The sequence below is a fragment of the Struthio camelus genome, chromosome 12, assembly GCF_040807025.1.
Source record: "Struthio camelus isolate bStrCam1 chromosome 12, bStrCam1.hap1, whole genome shotgun sequence".
Lineage (NCBI taxonomy): Eukaryota > Metazoa > Chordata > Aves > Struthioniformes > Struthionidae > Struthio > Struthio camelus.
Window position 1 is genome coordinate 2,277,299 of NC_090953.1, and position 20,857 is coordinate 2,298,155.

Here is a 20,857-nt window from a genome sequence, read left to right on the forward strand (position 1 = left end):
CCCGAAAATTTTTCTTCGGCGTCTAAACGTGAATGACTTGGTTTTCCAGAGGCAGTAAGCCATTAGAAATCTCACAGACATCAGGACAACCTGCAACTATCCAGCACACTGCAGTACTTGATTTATTTAGACACCCAAATACGTATCCCAGAATTCAACTGTTGCCATTCAGCCTTGAAAATTTTAGCTTCTATTCCTCAGAGCACAGACAGCAGTAAAGCACTTCACACGAGCAGTACCGAAAAGCTATGCCATCCCTGTAAGCAGTATTCTGATAATAAGGCCTACAGTATTTTTAGTCTACAACAAGTGACTAGTTTAATAAACCTAACAAGCAAATGCATCTTAAAACTGAAACAAAAAATTAAGTTCAAAATTTATGATTAGAGAACAGAGTCCCTATAAAGTTCACTACTATGATTAGCATAACCCACACCACTCTTTTCAAAAAGTCGTCATAAAGGGAGATAAAAGGCTCTAAAGATTCCAAGTTACGGAAGACATCCACGTCCCAGTAGCCTTCCCAACACTTACTAAGTGCTATCAACATCTCAGTTGCGTTTGGAAATCTTAAAAAATATATATTACAATAGCACAGCTTCCTCTCTGATTACATTCAAACACTATCACTACCCCACTTTAAAGGGATACCACTCTTAAGCTTAGACTGGTTCACTGATTATTAATGGACTGCTCGCATGCTGTGAGTCAACCACATCATTTGCCATAATTCCTCCTGCTAAAGGCTTTAATTATCAAAAAGATATCCTAGTTGGAGCCTGTGAAGCAGAGTCGATGCCTAGACCCCTTTACATCAGGGCAGCCGTGTCCGAAAACGGCCATATACTGCAGCGTCCTGGAATCTGAGTGACCTCCGTTCTAAGCACCAGGAGACTGAGCAATCTGCTACAGTGAACAGTAATAAATTATACTCCCTTTCTTGTAGCAAAAGAGCTACACAGTTGGTTAAAACTACCTCACACTTAAAAGAAACAGACTCGAGACTATGGAAAGATTCTTCTTTATATATGAATTTGAGGCATACCACATGCAAATAGAAGTTGAAGCCAAAAAAAGAAACTAAGTGCACTGCAGTTCTAGTTCAGTTACAGCACATGAGCAGAAGAGAGCTAATATTTCATCTTACTCTTGCACAATTAAAAGCTGTAGAACCGGAAGTCAGAAAGCTCAGGCCTGTGTTGAGCATACAGTGTTTTGTTGAACTTCCTCCCACAAAGTGCATTTAGAAAAACAACAAACAGAGAGTAAAAAGCATTACTTTCATATAAACCATGAGGGCGATTACATAGAGCAATAGATCAGCTTACTGATATATGAAAGGGAGAAGTACTTGCCAAGCAAAACTTCTAAAGTTTCCAAACTAGATTGCCAAGTGTAACGTTTAATAGTTGTAACTTGAACTGCAGTCACCCTAAAGATTTTGGTCAGATTCGTTGCAGGATCTATCCTCAAACATGCAGTATATCCAAGTAACCCTGACCAATCATGCTCAAAAAAGGAAATTTCAAGGTAAGTGTAATTAGTAAGCGTGTAATTCTCTCAACCACTTTCTTCAGGACAAGCCCCTGTGGTGAAATTCTGCATTACTGGAGAAACTCTGATAACGGAGCCCATAGATTAGGAATTAGGAAATAAAGTAAGACTTAACTAGATCAAGACAAGCCTCAGCAAAAGCATCATAATTTTGCTTTCCCTTGACGTCGAGAACGACTTAGAGACTGGCAGGCAAGATGCAATGTTTTTTTGTTTAAGCGGTTCTCAGACTTCCCAGAAAGCCCAATTTTTCTCTCCTCTTCCTAGAAGGCTGCAACATGTAGGTAAAAATACCGGTTCCCACAGCTCAGATCTAACTTCCAATGATCAATTGTTAAGAGCTGTTTAATGTAAGAACAACAAATAGATTGTAGGATGAATTTCCCTACCCTGCTTAGGCAATTTTAAAAGAGTAGCTAAGCCCATGGCCTCTTTAAATTGAAAAGGAAAGTTTAATTTCCAGTTACTAACAGGTAAGCAAAGACCCGTAACCTAGTTACAATGTTTTTTGTAACAACTACATAGCTAAAGCAATTACAAATGACATATGCTGTATAACAAGAAGTATTTTAAGACATTGTTTGAGTATCTAATGTCCCTTTCTCAATAAACTGGCAGAATTTTGGTGCTCAGTTAATCATCTCATATTAGACACGTTTTGCCGCACAAAAGAGATCTTATCTCTGTGCTAGAAGTTACTTGTAGAAAATTGGCCCTAAGCTTAAAAAACAACCAGCAAGCAATGTCCATATGCTGAAGACTGAAAATGGGAAAACATTAAGTGAAAGCTGCAGTTTTACTCAAGAAGCTAGCAAACAAACAATAATTCTATTTAAAGGAGCTTCTACCAAAAAAAAAAAAAAACAAGCACAAAGAAGTCACATTAGTAAGGCAGCTTTCACACCCTGTTGTTAAGTTTTGCCAGTAAGGCCAAATTGGATACCATTTCTTCAAAGAAAAAAAAAAAATAGAAGAAAATACATATGTATTTTTCTATATACACACATGATCACCTCAAATCACTGCACCCCATAAGGCAGAGCCCTCTGTTCTCCATTGTGCTGCCAGAGCTCAGTACCTGGATTCATCCACCAACAGACATTGAGAACAAATACAGAGCGTTCCTAACTGACTTGTATACAAGAACATCCGATATCGATGCTTTCTCAACTTTGCAATGCAGAAAGGCTAATAAAATATGGATCAAATTTCACAGCTCCCCTGAACATCATTTTATCACTGTTCAGAGCTACATTTTGAGGAAACAAGTGCAAGAAGGGTAACATCCATTTCCTCCTTTTGTTCTTGACATTAAAAATAATAGTTAGCAAATTTGATTTCCTTAGCTGTTATTCACATTAGCTTGTGTACTACCTACCTACGTAAAATATTCGGGTACAGAACACACGATCAAGTGCCCTGCTGTGCAACTCCCTTCCCCAAGGCTTTTTCAAATTATTGCTTTTCAAATTAATAATCACCTCTTGAAGGGGCAGAAGACTCCTGCAGGCAAGCCTCCAAACACCACCACCACCTTGACTAGGGAAAGATCAGGGGAGAATCACATCCAGAGATGTGCTTTTTCTAACTTCTCTGTAATGACCATCATATCAGAAGAATCCAATGATCCTGAAATCAATGGCACTTGCTCTTGTTCTCTCTCTCTCACACGCACCCATGTGCATTTTATCCATTCCAGGGACTATTAGCAGGTTCCACTTTAAGCAGGGAGATAATCATTCAAAATCCCAGCTCAGGTCATCAATTTGTTCTTGTAGTGGAGGGAAGGAGAGTGAAACCAGTTTTGCATCCCCCTGTGAGGAATCCGGGGAGAAAAAGCAAGCAGGAGACCCTGAAGTGCTGGCCAGATGCCAAGGAGAAGTTCAGAAGGTTTGTACTATGCATCAACCATTTGAAAACAAAGGCAGAGGACTCAGAAGTTTGACATTTAAATGCCAAGCCCACATTGTTTGCAGCAGTGAGGAGGATATCCCAACCATTTGAGGCAAATGTTCAGCAAAACCTTCAATGTTGTTTTTAGTTAAAACATCAGTAACTGTATATATGGAGAAATTTAAACAAAGCTTTTTTTGCATTCTGTAATTAGAGATACAAGTCCACATTATTTACGTTTAAAACTGCTGACCTGTATGCAAAATTGCTTTAAGTTGTTTTGAAAGTGTATAAAACTGTATATCACTGGGTTTTAATCCAATGGGGTTTTTTGATTAGCATATACATTAATTACTTAAAAATATCCTCATGACATTTGTAGTTAGCAATTTTATAATCTGCAACAACATTACTTAACCACTACCAAAAGCAACCAACACAACTGTTTCTCACATAGACACTGAAGCTCTCTCTTCCCCAACAAGCTTAGGAAAAATAACTTTTCAGTAGTACTGCCTCAGATAAGCAAGGCAAAAAGGCAGCACAGGATGCAGATGCAAACCAAAACACAAAACATACCCATAAGTTATTAATTTAAAGGACAGACAGTGCTTGAAAGGTACTTGGCTGGAATTTCAGCTTCTTCCATTTTCCTACCCTGACATTCTGAGAGCCCACAAAGGGGAAAAATACCATATTGTATATAAACTCCTTAAGCAATAAGGCATGACAGAGTGTGAATTATGATCTCTTAATTTACGACTGGTTTGTCAGGCATGAAGCTGACAGTAAAGTGTTCTTACCATTTCTAGGAATAAATGCATACTGTAACTCCTTCATTGGAATGTCTTATTGAAATTATACCATTATTTTTTGGAGTATTTATAATATAAAAGTGATTAGACACATTCTGACTACCCAGTTATCCTGCACCGCCAGCACCGCCTGGAATGCTTATTAATTAATTAGATTTTAGACTAAAGCTAAATATATATAGTATACCTCTTAAAAGAGTATCTGAACCATAAGCGACACTTCATTTTATTCCAGAGATTATCAACTGCTCTCTCTCTCAACGTCTCAACTTTAACAGGTTAAAACAAAAAATATGCAAACAACTGTGCAGGTGATCACACTTCAGAAGTTTACAGACCGCTACTCACACGCCTCTCCTTCATCCCTGTAGCAGACTAGTCTATTAATAGAAATTACCTGCTCGTTGCTGTTTAGGAGTGTTCTCTTTCACAAAGCACAGTCTCCTCACTCACTCACCCACCATCCCTCCATATCTGCCCTTACAAATACCCTCCTCCCCCTACTAGCTATTCTCAAAGTGATTCTTTTCCAGGGTTTCAAAACAGCAGAACGTTCCAACATGCAAGCAGTCCCTCCAGAAATCTACCACACTATTGTATTTAAGAGTATTAAAAGTTAACCACACTCTTAAGTGTTATGCGGAGTCAGAGCCAGAAAAATCACACATTGTTATATAACGCTCAGTAAGCGTCAGAATATTCTCAGCAGCTACACAAGTGTTTTATAGGTTAATACAAGAGTTTAAAAGGAAAAAAAAACCAAAACAGTCAAAACAGTAGAAGAACCACAAGTGTTCCTAAACTCAGATGTTAGAACCATAAGGGATCACAGCAAATACCTAGTCTGACATTCTTTCACAGCACAGACAACTAGATTTCTTGGGTTTGATGGACTTAGGGTTTGGGGTTTTTTTTTAATTACATTCTTTAGTTTAACTGCCTGCTTTCAGTAGTTCATATTTTCTTTAAGTTCTCTTTTTTCCAAGGTTTAGTTTGTTTCTTGTCAAACTCACCCCTTAAACATAATGGAACTTTGAACCATACTTAGTAGCTCAGCTAGAGCAACTAATGAGCGTTACGTAAGATGTCTCTCCATGTGTTGTAGAACAATCTGTTCCAAAAGTTACCAAAAATAGCAATTCTCTAAACAGTGGCGTGATGCAATATTTAACCAGATAGTACACTAGCAGCTGAATTCATCCATTACTCCTAAAAAGTTTTCAAATATTGTTATTACAACGTTTGCAGCCTTACCTAGACTTGTAGGTTTTATCAGCTCATCCAACAAGTCATAAAAAGGTAATTTCTGAAGTTTGATGTCGGGATGGACAGGGTGGAGCGCAGATGTAAGATGGGGGAGTTCCAGTTCATGTTTAGGTCCCAGAAGTGAAACGGGAAGCAATGGTGATGTTGCGGGGTGGCCATCATAGCTGAGCTGTGGAATGGTAGACGGAGACAAAGTTGCTGGCATGGAACTTGAGTGTACACTGGGGATAGATAAGTCTGCAGGCGTCATGATTTTCTGAGGGAACCTTCGCCTATAGAGTTCTTTGATTTTCATTTGTACAGCGGGACTGCAGCCAGCCTTTAATAAATGCAGTGCTTTTGTGAGAAGTTCGTGTTTTCGTCCGTGCTTGTTCCTCCCCGCGTAACCCAGAAGTACTTGCAGTTCAGAAACTCTAAGGCTCATAACCATTTGCTTAAAAGAAACAAAACAAAAAATTAGTATTCAAGTTACATCATCTTACACACTAACATCAGAATGTGGCTTAATCCTGGTGAGCATACAATTTTTAAAGGCATACCATTACTGCTCTTCTCCCACTGATGATCTGAAATACAACATAAAACAGGACTTGTTCACACATAGATATATTGACTTTGAAAGTCTAATCAGCAATTTTTTAAAGGAATTTCTTTTGCAATAGGTAATTCAGGACAGCAATTCTGAGGTAAAAATTTGAGACAAGGACAAGTTGCCAGTACAAGACATAAGGCTTTTAATGTACCAATGTTCTAATCACTGCTCCCCTAACACCTACAACATTTAACAAGCTTTATGACTTCCAGCTAGAGGAATAAAAAGTTACACATTGACAATACCCAAGTCTCCAGTACTTGCACTTAAAAACTGCAGCAACCCTTCACTCTGACACCCTACTTCACTTTCAAGTCCCTCTCTCACTTTTTGCCAGGCAGTGTAACTAATCAGTCAGCACAGGTTCAAAGGAAGGCAGAGAAGTGACTGATGTTAAAGACACTTAGAAAAATTGTAATCTGATTTTTTGCAAGTCCATATGATCATTACTGGGTTAAAGGAAACTTCTTCAGATCCAATCTCCAATATAAATTAAGCAATTTCCTTACTCATCCCTCTTCTCTCACTTCACAGCTGCTTGTCCTGTTGCGGATGGGGGAGTTGGGCTTTGCCTTCCATTAGTTACCACGTGTTTCTACACGGTCTGTCTCCCAATATGGCCTAATGAATCACACTGTAAGACATCTAGGCTGTTTCACTTCTTGAGGAACTGAGGAAACAAAACTAGGCAAAGCAGTGAAACCAGCAATCATCCGCGTGCGCTAAAGTACTTCCCCACTGGTCAAATAGCGGCCAAAAATTCAACTTAGGAGCCTAGTGTCTCTTTTAAAGCTTCTTTCAGTGCTTGACAGGGACTTTTTTTTTAACATTGCAAGGCCTGTGACATCAGCTGAAGTGATCTTTCTGTACAGTTTTGGATTCCCAAGCAGTCAAAGAAAAATAAAACGCCCCCTACCCACTACCACAACTGGTTATCTAGGACTTCTGCACAAAACCATTTAAAAAACTCTGAATATTTTATAGTCAATTCCAAAACAAATTCAACATCATATTTGAAGCGTATATATAGGACCAACATAACCAATTAGGCATATCGAGGTTCTGCAACTTCCCAACCACTGAAAGCAGTCTAAAGATTACTCTTTTCTATTTGCTGAATATCCAAACCAGCACTTGCATTTGCAAAAATGATCTTTAAGATTAAAGAGTACAGATACTCTTATCCTCTCCAGTTCTCCAAACTGTTTGAAATATTCAGACACATACATTACCCAAGTTATTTTACCATTAACTCTAAAACCTAAAGTGATAATATTGGAAAGTATACTACCATGCTTTAGCAAAAACCACCATAAACTCCTATCAATTCCTCAAACCTTCAGCACCTGCAGGAGATCGACAAGGGGGTATTCGCAACAAGCATTTCCAGACACTGAAACAGATCGAGTTATTAAAAAAACCCTCAAACTATATGATTCATGTATTTAATGAAGTATGCAACCAGATCATTTTAACTAAATTTGCCACAAAATTTCTGCTCTGTTGACTGAACCACATGAATAGAACCGAAGAACCTTGTGGCAAATTTTAGATACATATTGTTGCAGAATACCACAAACACTTTAGATTTAACACAGTTTTGCTGGCACCTTTTCTCCAAGTATCCTGAGAACCTGCTTCACACTTTCAGCTCCAGGACTGTCATGGATCTACTAACTAGAACAGATGAGGTATTTCAGAAGGAAAGAAATGTCTTAAAAAAGTAAGGCATTTCAGTTACAATCTGAAGTGTTGACAGCTGAAAAGGAAAGTGAAACAAATAGATCTGAAACACGGAAAAGCACTGTTTCTAATGCTTTACAAACATTCAACAGAACACGTAGTTACCGCTGAAAGGCTTATGCCTGCTACCTTCCCTGTTAACAGTCATTTCCTCAGCAGCCCAAGTCTCCTGGAGCTTCCCTGCGCTCTCGCTTTGTTACAACCCTACAGGCCCAGCTTGCAGAAAATGCAAACGAGCAAGAAATAAATGAGCTAACTGGGAAACTTCTGCTACAGGTTGGATAGTTTCCATTTTGAAGTTACATGCAAGCTAGAAATAAGTATACAAAAAACTGGGTCCATTGTGTAGCCAGACTTGTGAACCAAAATAAATAAAATTCCTCAGATTTCTCCCCTACTCTGAAAAAATTCCTTAAAAGGAAGAACGAGAAAAATTGTATTTGCCACATTATGGGCACTGATACATCAATTAAAAATGCAGTCCTGAAAAAAGAGCAATAAAGTTTTGCTGTTTTATTACAGTCTCATATTTTACTGACAAACCTTTCTTACCCACATAAAAAGAAGGCAATGCCTTAACCCTCCCCGCCACACACACACACACACACACCCCTCTACAGAGTTTTGCCAGTACCGCATGTCAGTCAGTGCTGCGAGGAAGTAAGATCCTGACAGACAGCCATGCTGGCAAAAGTCTCTCATGTCGCTGCAATCCGAACGTCTCCCCTCCTCCAACATATCTGTGTTTTATTTGAGGACACGACGCAGCTATACCAGCAGCGGTGCAACTGCCAGCGCAGGCGCTGTCCACGCAAGAGCCCTTGGCCCACACTGCGCTGCTGTCCTAATCTTAGGACAGGCCGTTTAATTATAGCAGGGAAAGAAATTAAGCGCTGTCAAACACAAAGTAAATGGGGGAGGGGGGGAAGCAGCAACTATTAAATTCTTTTCTGTCACACCTCGCCTCATCACAATTCAAACGCTCTCTGACTTAGCTATACTAGCAAAGCTGAAAGGCAAAGATGCAAAAAAGCACTTTGCATGAGGAAAACTTCCTGCTTTTTTCCCTGTTGGCCGGAGCAGTAAGATCAGGGACATCAGCACGACTGCACCTTCAGCAAGCTACAGAAGCCACCATCAAAAGTTAGTCCCCAAACAACAGCAAAATAGCCCTAATGGTCTCCAGGAGGGAACCGCCCCGACCTCTGGCTGTTTATCAAAACAGGCAAAATAATTTTTTATTTCCTTTTGCATTAAAAAAAGAGCAAACATAAGGTTAGTTCAAATTATATACAGATCAAGGGCAGACTAAAGGATAGTTTGCAAGCTGCACTTACAGGTAACTAGGTGTTTAGTTACGCTTTCAAGTACCAGGAAACGTAGGCCCCTCCAAACATCACAGTAGTGTATAAGATACTGAAGTTACCTAGCCAAAAAAAGATTAAACCACTCATTACAAATAATTTTGGTGTGACAAACAAGCTGTGATTGCAAGGCTCTTTCAGATGCAACAAACGCCAGTATCAAACAAACTAGTTTGTTTTGAGGATGATGTGCATTTCGGTATGTCGTGCCATGTAGGTAACATCTTAAATATAAATCTCTCTCTCTCTCTCTCTCCCTTTCAAAGAGAGGGCAAAGACACTAGAAAGATTGTTCAAAGAGTAGAAATAAGCTTTATAGAAACTTGACTTTTCACAGTTCCCCAGAGGATTTCTCTTTTGACTCACTGTAAAGACCTTCATGGAGCTTAGACGGTAACTTTAATCTATAAACATAGAACTGACATTTCCTGCTGGACGACGCAACCCAAACACGTTTATCGACCAAAGTTACATTAGTCCTGAGGATTGCCTGTCTCATTATGTACGCTTCCCCTCCAACCCACAGCCCTCACCCAGGTCTCGTGACCACAGCTCACCTTCCCCAAAGCCCACAGAGGATGGTGCTGCCTGATGACAGGTGACTGGATTGTGCGCGGCAGCCAGGAGCGGCACCGAGGTGTTCCAAGAGGCCACGTTAACGTTCCACACTTCCCAAACCTGTGTCACTTCCCGCCCCACCAGATCGCATCAGCCCAACCCTTTGGTTCAGCTCGTGCTGCAGCCACGTGAGCAGGTGCATCCCCGCATTTTTTCATTGAGGGAACACACCTCCAAAACAACCCAGCTGGAAACACGGACACTTCCTTTGTCCGCCTACTTCAAATAATCAATAAGGGGAAAAAAGCTTAAAGATGTAAAAGCATTCCAGGAGCAGCATCCAAGGGAGCTCCCTTGGCTAACACATCACGCACCTACTTCTCTCCTGTAACTATCAGTATGAAAAGATGTTCTACCTACAGCTGTCTCTTTCAACAAAATTGCTTTTTCTTAAGTAAAATTGATGTTTATCTAAATATAAGATATAAAAATTGTGTAAGCCCCCAAAACAAAAAATAGTATCTAGCTACATTTGAGATAAGAAGGAACTAGAGCTTTGTCTAAGACTTCCACAACGGGACCACAAACCAAAAAGCGTCATGTGACGTCAGTGCACATGCCATAGGTCTTGGCACACCAAGGTCTCTCAATAAACAAGCCTGTCAGGCTGGAGAATTGTATCCATGCCACACAACAGAATTATTTTGCTCTGTAAATGCTACTCAGGCATTCAGAGTAACCACCTTACTAAGAACCTTACATGCTAGAGAAAAAACATCTAGAAAACAGTCACACAGCAGTCAGCGTTCACAGTCATTTACTTTGATTCCTTCTGCATGGAAAATAAGCCCACGCTTATTTTTAAAGGATTATTTTCCACACAAGCCAAGTTATTCCACCAACAGAGGCAAGATGCCCAGGCCCAGGCAGCTTCCTGGCTAAAGAAATCCAGCCATTAGCCCAGGTTAATAGGCGAGACCCCAAAGAGGACTGCACTCACAAATTGGACCTTTTCCCACTGTTCTATGAAGGCTGGTAGTTAAGTTTAAAAATAAATAAAATCCAAGTGTTAGTGCTTATGGATAAGAAACTGGATAATCCTGTGTAGCTGGTCTAGCTGGCATGATGCACAAAAGTATAGCTAAAAAACAACTAGATTCAGGCAGAGAACACTATTTCTGGACTGGAAAATAGGGGAAGGCTAAAAAACTGGCTTGAAGTGTAGGAGGACAAGCTGCAAGTCCCAGTGCCCAAAAAAGGATCAAATGCAGGTTATCCGCTAAGATCCAGAACCACAAATGGCGAGCCTTCACTTTTTTCTTTTTTTGAAAGGAGGGCCAGTACCTTTACCTGGGAGGTAAAAAACAGACAGTCTGTTTTCTGGGGTTTGTTTTGTTCTGTTTTGGTTGTAAACAAATTGAGGCAATGTCCATAGGACAGCATGATGGATAATACTGCAAAATTGGTCACAAACACTAACATCACAAGATACGGTCTTCAAAGCAGTAGACTCAGCTATCAGTGGCAACCTTAGGAGCCCCAAAAAGTAGATGAATGCTTTCTAGAAAGGGTATTTCTACATCTCCAGTAATCAGCCAAGGGATCTATCTGGAGAATTTAACGAGTTATTTCCGGATGCTTATGATACCTAGAAGCTGTGAATAGCTCCAAAATACATTCAAAACATTCGCCAGCACAACAAGAAGCATTTGGCTACATACCACACCACACTTTATGCCTACAGCTATACAACAGGTTCTCCATAATTCTCCAACCATTAACGTGGAAGGAGGGGAGGAAAAAAGAAAAAAAAAAACTGCCTCAAACACTAGTTAGAAGGTGGGAGAAGAGAGGAAAAAGGAAAAGAAGGAAAAAGCCAAATAGGGATATCAAATGGAAGGTCACCTGTATAAAATTAGGAATTTAAGGCAATAACAGTGAATTTCTTCTGTTACTAGACACCCTGTTGTGATTAGCAGCAGTTTATTAATAGTCTCTGAAGTAAAGAGCCATTCTTGGGGAAGAGAGCAAGCACTGCAGCAAGTAATTTACAAAGGCAAAGCACAAGGAAAAACTACACCTTCTGACTACGCTGCTGTGCGGTTTTGCATGCTTCACCCAAGAAACACCCACACTGACGTGCTGCACAGCACCTTCAGCCCCAGCATCCAGACGGATCGGGCTCTAACTGCACCTCATGTTAACCACACGGACACATTTACCACTGGCACTGTTCAAAAACTGTTTTAAAAGAGAATGCAAATGGAAATTCCCCCCTTATAAAACAAGCAGCAAATTACTAATCCAAGAATTCCACAATGCACTTCTATAATAGGGTTTAAAAAAAAAAAATCTTCAAAATTGTTCTTTGTTTCTTACAAAAGCCAAGAGGAAGCATTAGATTAGTATGGAAATGGTCTTGAATTCATCTCAGTACACCTCCAACATCCAGCTGTAAAAATACAGGATTTTGCCGAAAGTTCTTGCATGCTATGAACAGCCTCTATAAACCATGATATAAAACTTCTTGAGAAGAAAGCTACACATGAGCTGCAGCTGAGATCTGTTCACGTCTCCAGAGTTACAAAGACTTAAATTCTTGGAATCCCAGACACTCTTAAGATTTGTGAAAAGAGGAGACCATGAAGGTAAAAATATTCCCTTCTCTTATGAAGCCACATTCCCTAGTCCTAAATTCTATCTGCAAGACATACAAGGAAGCTATCAAGGCTAAACTATAAAAACTGGAATCAGTCTACTGAAAATCTGCACGAGGGAGTAAAACAGCCAATTCATGGAAGCTCAAGTCCCGCTGTGACAGGTTGTAACTTCCTGCATTTGTCTAATGCAGCCAGAACACTAAAACGTTGACATTACAGTAATTCAATATGGAAGGGAGGCAAAAGCACAGAAGAACAGTAATAAATATGCAACATACAATAACCTCTAAGGAGGCTATTGGTTTTCACACTGAAAAACTCAGATCTCTTCTACTGTGATACGTACAATGTTTTGGCAGGCAGGGTAGCGTTAAAAGAATAGGTACAAACTAGTAGCAGGTACAAACATTATTTGCCTTTTATTACAAACGTAAGAAGATAGAATATTTCTTAATCAAAGCAACTCTATATTTACACAGTATATTTGTGCTCATAAAGAACACTTCACAATCATATCCTCACCAAATCTATGCATTAATCTAGCCAGCAATAAACTGTAATCAATTAAAAAATCATCAACTAAATGATTTCCATATACTGTAAATGCCAAAAATAGCCTGCATTGACCTACTGTTAGTATCTTCTGTATACATGGGCTTCTTAGGTTCAAACACGATGTTCGTGATTTTCTCTGGCTAACATACTTCTTCCCATGCTAGCAGAGAAAGTACACTTCAAAGCTTAAGAAGTCAGGTGTTATTTACTTTATCGTGTTCACAAATGATATGTTTCCTTGTTAATGATATGGTTGCATATCTTTTAGTATAAACAATATGATCCTTGAACCAATCTACCCAAAGAAGCTCAGCTTCAAGCAGCTTCTAACGCTACTTAACAGGAATCTCTGGCAGTGAAAAGACCCCCTAAAAATTGTAGCATTTCATTCTAAATTGACTTGTGGTCAAGAGGTCCTACAACTTGCTACCATCATCCTTTCGCATACAGTTCATACGATAACTTCACGTATATCATAACCAGGTAACTGTTCGTTGAACTTTGCTGATCAACTAGTACAAACAAGGACATTTTTCTTACATGCTACTGGCAAATGCTGCTTGCTTATATCTGTTGTGCCGGCTGCAGAATAAAACTCGATTACCCTCAAATTTGGCAAGTTTGGTCAGAGCAATACTATTTCATACAAGAACACTAACAAAGTAGTGCCTCTGTAACAGAGAATCAGCAGACTGGGACTGCCCATGTCCCAAAACACCAGTTCAGCGCTTGAACACTTAAAACACTGATTTGGGGGCGGGAGGGATGTTCTGCTTTGTTTTAAATACAGTGGATTGCAAACCGGAGCAGCTGAGGTACCGAACCACAATCTGCCCTGCCTTCCTGGCTGCATCAGCCCACTGCGGGAGCAGAGACGCAGGATGGAGAGCCAGGGCTTGTCCAAACCGCTACAGCCAGATTTGCTGGAGGAAGTCTGCCAGAGACTTCAGTCAATTCTAAGTTGCACTTGATTTAAAGTCAGTCACATTTTATCTTAATCCGTAACAAAAGTTTCATCGTTCTCAAGAGATTTTATTCACTAGGTGAACTATATTACCGCTTTTGGTATTAAATAAGATTGCTGACACAGTAGTAATCTTTATTTCAGTTCTTGGAGACTCGAATCTTTTTAGCCACACTCAAACTTAATTGCGCCTTGTGTATTTAGCTATGCAGATGGGAATTATTTTCACGCAGCTATCCACTAGCATAATTTTCATGACAAGTAGTTGCAAAAATACTAATTTAGACAATCTCTGGACACAAAACAATGCACCTCTGTAAAGACAAAGAGCTTATACCAGTAAGGCTAATAATGAAGACAATTATTTCAGCTATTTGGGAGAGGGTCATTGCCACACAAATTTATTTTTATTGAGAACGTCTTATCCTTAACTAAGCCTTTCAACTAGCTGACAGAAGAGCTTAACTCCTGTGCAATAAGCTTCAGTGTAGCCCAAGCACACCATAAACAGCTGTGCAAAGAACTCACTACAGACAGTATATGTTATTACAGTCTCTCTAATGTATAATACAAAATGTCTGCATTGATATAATCAAAATACTGAATGCTGTATACGTTACCTACATTAGTCTGAAAGCTTGTCCCTTACTATTAAAAAAAAAAAATTAAAATCAAGATATCTCAACTTTGGGAAGCCATATAGGAGGACAAACACACATTTTTCTCCCCAGATGATTTTAAGTTTAAAAGAAAAAAAATGAATTATGCCTTCATATGCAATTAACACACAAAAACAATGGTTATATAAACAGTTTGACTGATTTGGGATTTATGGATAGGGAATCTACTAAATAAGAGTAACGTTAATCATAATTTTTCCAGTAGAATACTAGAGAATTAAGCTCTGGTTACTCTCTAAATATCTTAAGTATCCACCTTAAGGAAAGTAGCTTTTTAGTAGTCAATTTTAAAGGAAAGCTGAACTAAAACCTCTGCCGGATGAGAATGCACCTGGAATTCAATGAATGTGAACCCACACTGCAACAAGGATAAAGAGAAGGCCTCCATGAGAAGCTTAAAGAACCTCTTAATAGCAACACATATAGCAATTTAAAGGTTATTCCTACATTCAGTTTTTATGTTTGCCTGTAACAGCAAGTTAAATCTCCACTATATCAACAGACACTATTTCTTCACATTTGCTAGTCAACTTAAGCATCATTTGATTACAACAAACTATTGCCATAATACCAATGCATGTTTTCCTCAAAGGTTTAAAAAACAAACAAACAAACACCAGACCCCCCCCATCTTTTTACTTCTGTACAGAGAACTGAAGTGATCTATTCTCCATATTCAATAAGTTATCATCACGTGTTGAAGAATTTACACATCTGTCCTTTGCAAATAAAGGTTTTACTATTTACTTAGCTTCAAACGCGATACCTCTTTACGGTATGAAATTATACAAACAGACCAAAGCATTTTTAGATTACATGCAGATTTTTTTTTCCTTGCTTGTCCCATTTTCCTAAGCAGCAATACAGGAGACAGACTATGTCATCATTGACTACTATTACTAGCTAAAAAAGTTTTAATCAACTATCACATTAAATTTGAACACCAATTTGTAAAGTACCGAACAGCAGGTTTAAGCTAGTGTATAACTGATTCTCCTTTCTCTTAAAAGTAACCAATTGCTGTGTTAATGCCCCAAGAGAGGGAAAACCAGAAAACAAAGTGGAGTATCCGTTCACAACTCTCTTGTGGGGGGTCTAACAAACAAACAAAGATTTAGCAAAGCAGAACGTGACAAAACTAGTCTCTTTAAAGCAACCCTTCCCACAAAGTTTCGTTCTGAAAGAAGCGCTCCCAGGCTCTGGTCAGCACACCACACAGTGTGAAAAGCGCGATTCTGGAATGGCAAGCCCCACGGCACCAGGAGCATCCACGCGCAGAGCGAAGGAGAGAAACAGTCCTAACTGCCGGCACAGGCAAGGCCACAGCAGCTGCATAAGCCTTTGCATAGTGTTCCACTCATCATATCACCTTGTTCTTACACCATCTCATAAGATGCAAGACAACATCTGGTACTGCTTTTATCTGTAACCACATGACTATAGAAGAGGGTGGAACAATGGTTAAAAACCCCACCCAGAACAACAGCTGAGGAAGGATGGAAGGGGGAGGGGAAAGGAGGAAGGGAAGGAGATTAAGAGACTGGGTAAAACGTCAGGTAGGGGAAATGCTCAATAATTTACCATTAAAAGATTTCCCTTTCCCAAGCCAGAAATGAAACCCAAATGAAATAAATCTGCTGACAACAAATACTTATGAAATACACTGGCCAAATACCCTGTTCCTTTCTAACACTTGTCCACTGAGAATAATAATTTATTACTATTAACAATTAGTCTTAATTGTTACGGCAGAAATACGCGATGGAGCCAAAAGTTCCCACTGTGTCAATAAGCTGAAAACAAATATGCCACCAAGCAATCATACTGACATCCATGTAGCCTTTTTTAAAAAGCTAGTCACTTTGCATGTAATTTCTTTATTTTAAAAGGTTTCCATTACAATCCTCAATTTTTTTTTTAATAAGAGGTACATAAGAAAGCCAAAGTGCACCTTTTTGTTAAATAGTCATAAAGCAGTAAGTCATAAAGATGAATCAGAAGCTTGAACAATACCAAGAATTTTTCCTTTTGTATTACTCCCTCAGAGTATCAGGCAAGATGTACCATATAAATAAAATATCATCTCACCAGTTCTGTGAAGACTGAATAATATAGCATGAAATTGAGGGAAGCCTCAAGTTTCACACATCAACCTTCTCATAACACAGATGAGCATCAAGCTCCTCTCTGTTCTTGGGTGAAGTAATGATTTCAAGCTTGTTCCAGTAAAGTTCTATAAACCCTTCCTTTAATACAGTTTTCCATAAGCCTTCATATGGTACAGAGATCAGTGTTTTCTCCGTTCAAGTCTTCCTCTTCTTTCAAGGCAAGACACCCACTCTCTTGCCTTTCCTCTACTAATTTCTGAAACAAAGCCATTTTTATGAAGCAGGGGAGGTGGTCCGAGTTCTTTTCATTCTGCTTGGTTAACCCTAGCCCTTCCTAGAAAAAAAAAAAAAAATAGACCTGGATGTTTGTTAACAGGACTAACGGTCCTTTCTCTGTTCTTCGACGATTAAGTATTTTCTTGTTTAAGCATCACCAGTTATCTGGGAGCCGCTCCTCTGCATTCCATCTCTTATCTATCAATTTAGTGGCCATAACAACCAGAGGACATAAGAGAGACAAGGTGGGGACAAGAGGGACAGCAATACTTTTTACTACATTTAGAGAAAGAACTTGCACGTCTGAAACTTTCAACTATTTGAGTTAGTCAGGGGAGAATTATTACCCTTTTATATTTTACAGAAGCATCTGCACATGAATAAACTCCAATACCAGCCTAAAAGCAAAGCCAAGAGATAGCACTCACATGTTGACATGACTTCTAGCCCGAGACCAACTTCAGCAGGTTAGGAGATAACTGCATGTGAAATTCAAAGTTACTAAACACAAAGTAGTAAGATCTGAAGGAAAGCCTGAATTTCTAATGTGTTTTACTATGTTGCTGATATATCAGTCCAGAAGAAAAACCTCAGGGATCACTACGGGCAGGTCTTTGTGCAGCTACAGTCAAGTAAACAGATTTGCAGAAAACCAGTAGGCTGGATAACAGAGTATTTTTCAGAACTGAAAGAGGAATCAAAGATGGGACTCAAGAACTATGAGCAAGACGTACAACATATCTGATCCTTTCGACACTCCAAAATGTCAAAAAAGTTTCAAAAAACATACTGTAAACCTCAGAAACAGGGACAGAGGTGGAGATGCAGGCATAAATCTGGGAACGGTTCATCAGTGGCATATGACTACCCATGCCTGTATCATAGGAGCACGTAGGGTTACATATGCAACTAGATCCAAAAGCCATCTAGTAAAATCACTCTCTCATCTATGCTAACTCATTTTATCTCTCATCAAGGTATCTGAAATACAGAGAAGCCACATAAATAGCAAAGCATTAGCAAGAAAGCTATGCTTGAACCACATGTGGCCTCCTAATAATTCAAGAGAAGTTGATTTTTCAGACGCTGAAGAGCTTACTGTCTGTCAGAGAGAGCACAGTGGGGAATGCTAATTACAGGTATGACCTCTGTTTATATAGATTAACGTACACCAAAGCCTAATTTATTCCTAATTGAACAGGCACACTAAAAATGGAATTATTTATTACATGCAATAATATGACATGGAATTGACATTGATATCAGATATTGAGCTAGACTGATTTTAAAGCACCAAAATACATTTATTAATACCAAAGATGAATCAGTAACTGGGTGCAAAACCCTCAATCTTAGGTCTCTTGTCCAAAACCAGGTGAAAATGCCTGCAGTCAGAAGTCTGTCTGCTGTTTCCAAATCTTACTCTGTTGCTACTCAATCTAGCTCCCACTGAGAAGGATTCAGGACCCTAGGTCAGTCAAGCTAACGAGACATTGATGACTTCTTTGGCTGCTACTCAGGACACTAGAACTACAATTGTTAAGAATCGCACTGATTTCATTCCAAGTATCAGTGCAGCTTGGAAAAGAAAGCAGCGGGCAGCGGCAGTGCCAAACGCTGAATGCATATCCTGGGAAAGACATCTAAAAAGAGACATGGGGACAAAAAAAGAGAAAGCAGGAAGCTAAGGTTTTCATATCACCCACAATGATTGGTTTCTGCTTCCCACTATGTAAAAACAAAAGATGATGATGGAATAATAGCAGAGGAAGCTGACCTTCCTGCTTTTCTTCAGAATTCAAAGGAGGATAAAGACAACAGTCTCAAATGACACCAGCCAGCAGAGGCAGACAGAGAAGGTATCCATTATGCGAGGCCGGGAATCTGGACAAAACAGTTCCTGGACTCCCACTCCTACCTCACCCCCTCAGAATTTAGGCCAGCTTGTCCTCCCACCTCCCACTGTTGCCTGCAACAGAAAAATTAACTGCTTTGTGTTACCTGTAGGCTCAAAAGACAAATGCGCAGTGCTTAAGAACCCATTAGTTAGCAACACTTAAACCCAGGACAAAACATTCAACCATGTGTTAGAAAGCCAGTAATATATTCCCTGTGCAATATTTCCCTGGCCCACGTATAGCATAAACAAGGCCTATAGGAACATTTCTTTCAAAGTCACACTGGTACGCTGTAACGAGACGCTCTAAGGAAGCTTGCCCAGTGGGAAGAGGCATATTTCATTACCCAATCCCGTCAGCCTGCCGCTCTGTCCCCCTCCCCTGCCACTTCATATTTTAAGCACTACGTTTATCTTATAATCCAAATAAGACTGCATTCAACTAATCGATTCACCCAAGAACCCCTTCCCTGCATGGAAGCAAACCACTCGATGGCATCAAAATTTTATAGGACAAATTGTAGCCACACCTATCTTTTAAAATATATTAAAAATACTGCAAGTAAACTGCAAAAAGGATACTGCGTTTAACTTGGCTTTAGTCACCAGAACAACTAGAATCAAAAGAGTTGCCTAAGAAAACGTTGATAGAAAAAGCGACAACTTTCTATAGAAATGCTGACCAAGTGAAAAAGCAGAAAGCGTGTAATGTTTCTGCAGTAAACACTGCACACACAAACACTCCCTTAGTTTCCTTACACTAGGGTAAGCTGCCTCCTCTCCAGATTCCCACCCCACTCAGAGGGCAGAAGGGGGGATGCTGTTTCATTCACTGCTCCTTTTCATCTTTACTGACCAAACTATTGCCCCACCTCATTAACCGCACTCATCCAAATCCCACTCTGAATAGGAATTTGCATATATACAAGCCTTTTGTCGCTCATTAATGTCATCTGAATGACTCTCACATGTTCATGAATTTATCTTCTGCCTATCCCTTTTTACATATATGGGCCAACAGCATTTAAAAAAAAAATTATTTAGGCTCTTGCAACAAGGGGACTCGTTTTCTAGGTTTCAGTCCAGCATTTCAGAATTCAAGTGTCCTTTCCCTTTTGCCTCTTGGTATGTTCAAAAGAGAACATGCAGCTTCTGCTTCCATTGGTTGAGGTAAGAATGCTGTAAGCATCAAACTAATTCCCAGTCTTGCTCAGCTTCTATATCAAAGCAAAGGACAGTCCAGTACGGGGGGAAAAACAAAAATTAAGACACCAATATACCAAGCATGCACAGGCCCGAGGAATAAAGTAACCAATGCAGTTAATCAACTGCTATTTAGCTCAAGCCCTTTACTAAGCAATGTGAACGTACTCTGAAACACAAAGGCACGTTAAAAAAAAAAAAAAAACACACACACACACAACACCCTTTTCTAGTTAACTGAACATCGGAAACAAATTTCAGCACATTGCTGCTTCCCCTTCAAACAGCTTGGCACTACCTCAGAGTTCTAAGTATGTTTAGAAACAACAGTATAGTATAGGTCTAGGGAAACTATGAAAACCCAGTCTGCACACACAAACTGGTTATTCTGAAAACATTAATAAATATCAAAAAAACAGGCCAGATTATCCTTAACTTGCTGCTCAATTAAAATTTTCCTGTTACCAATACGTCCGAGCTGCTCAAAGATCAAGCAGTAGAGGAAGGTCATGGGTGGAGTTCCGCAGGGACCTGTGCGGAGACAGGTAGCTTTACCTATCCGCTAATGACCTCAAAAAGGGCACAGGCAGTGGGGTGACAAAGTTTGCTGATGATATGACAAGGTTATAAGGACGGAGGGCAGGCTGAAGAACTGCAGAAGGACCTTATCACACTGAGTGAGGGAGCAATTCGATAGACATAAAATAAAGTGATGCCTATGGGGAAAGA

The 20,857-nt window shown here is 39.6% G+C and overlaps 1 protein-coding gene across 6 annotated transcripts in view; it reads right to left on the reverse strand.

The window, feature by feature from the left end:
* Window positions 1-20,857, reverse strand: part of PIAS1 (protein inhibitor of activated STAT 1) — a 59,709-nt gene that overhangs the window by 28,691 nt on the left and 10,161 nt on the right. For 2 of the 6 annotated variants that reach the window (XM_068958524.1, XM_068958520.1), the window contains exons 1-2: window positions 6,068-6,145; window positions 5,517-5,961 (exon numbers count right to left, since the gene is read on the reverse strand). In XM_068958524.1, coding sequence (XP_068814625.1) covers window positions 5,517-5,961; window positions 6,068-6,130 — 508 coding nt within the window. In that variant the 5' untranslated portion in view covers window positions 6,131-6,145. Of the gene's footprint in view, window positions 1-5,516; window positions 5,962-6,067; window positions 6,146-6,629; window positions 6,724-9,200; window positions 9,290-20,857 lie in introns of those variants that run through there. The other 4 variants (XM_068958521.1, XM_068958525.1, XM_068958523.1 and 1 more) reach the window with 3 other exon arrangements.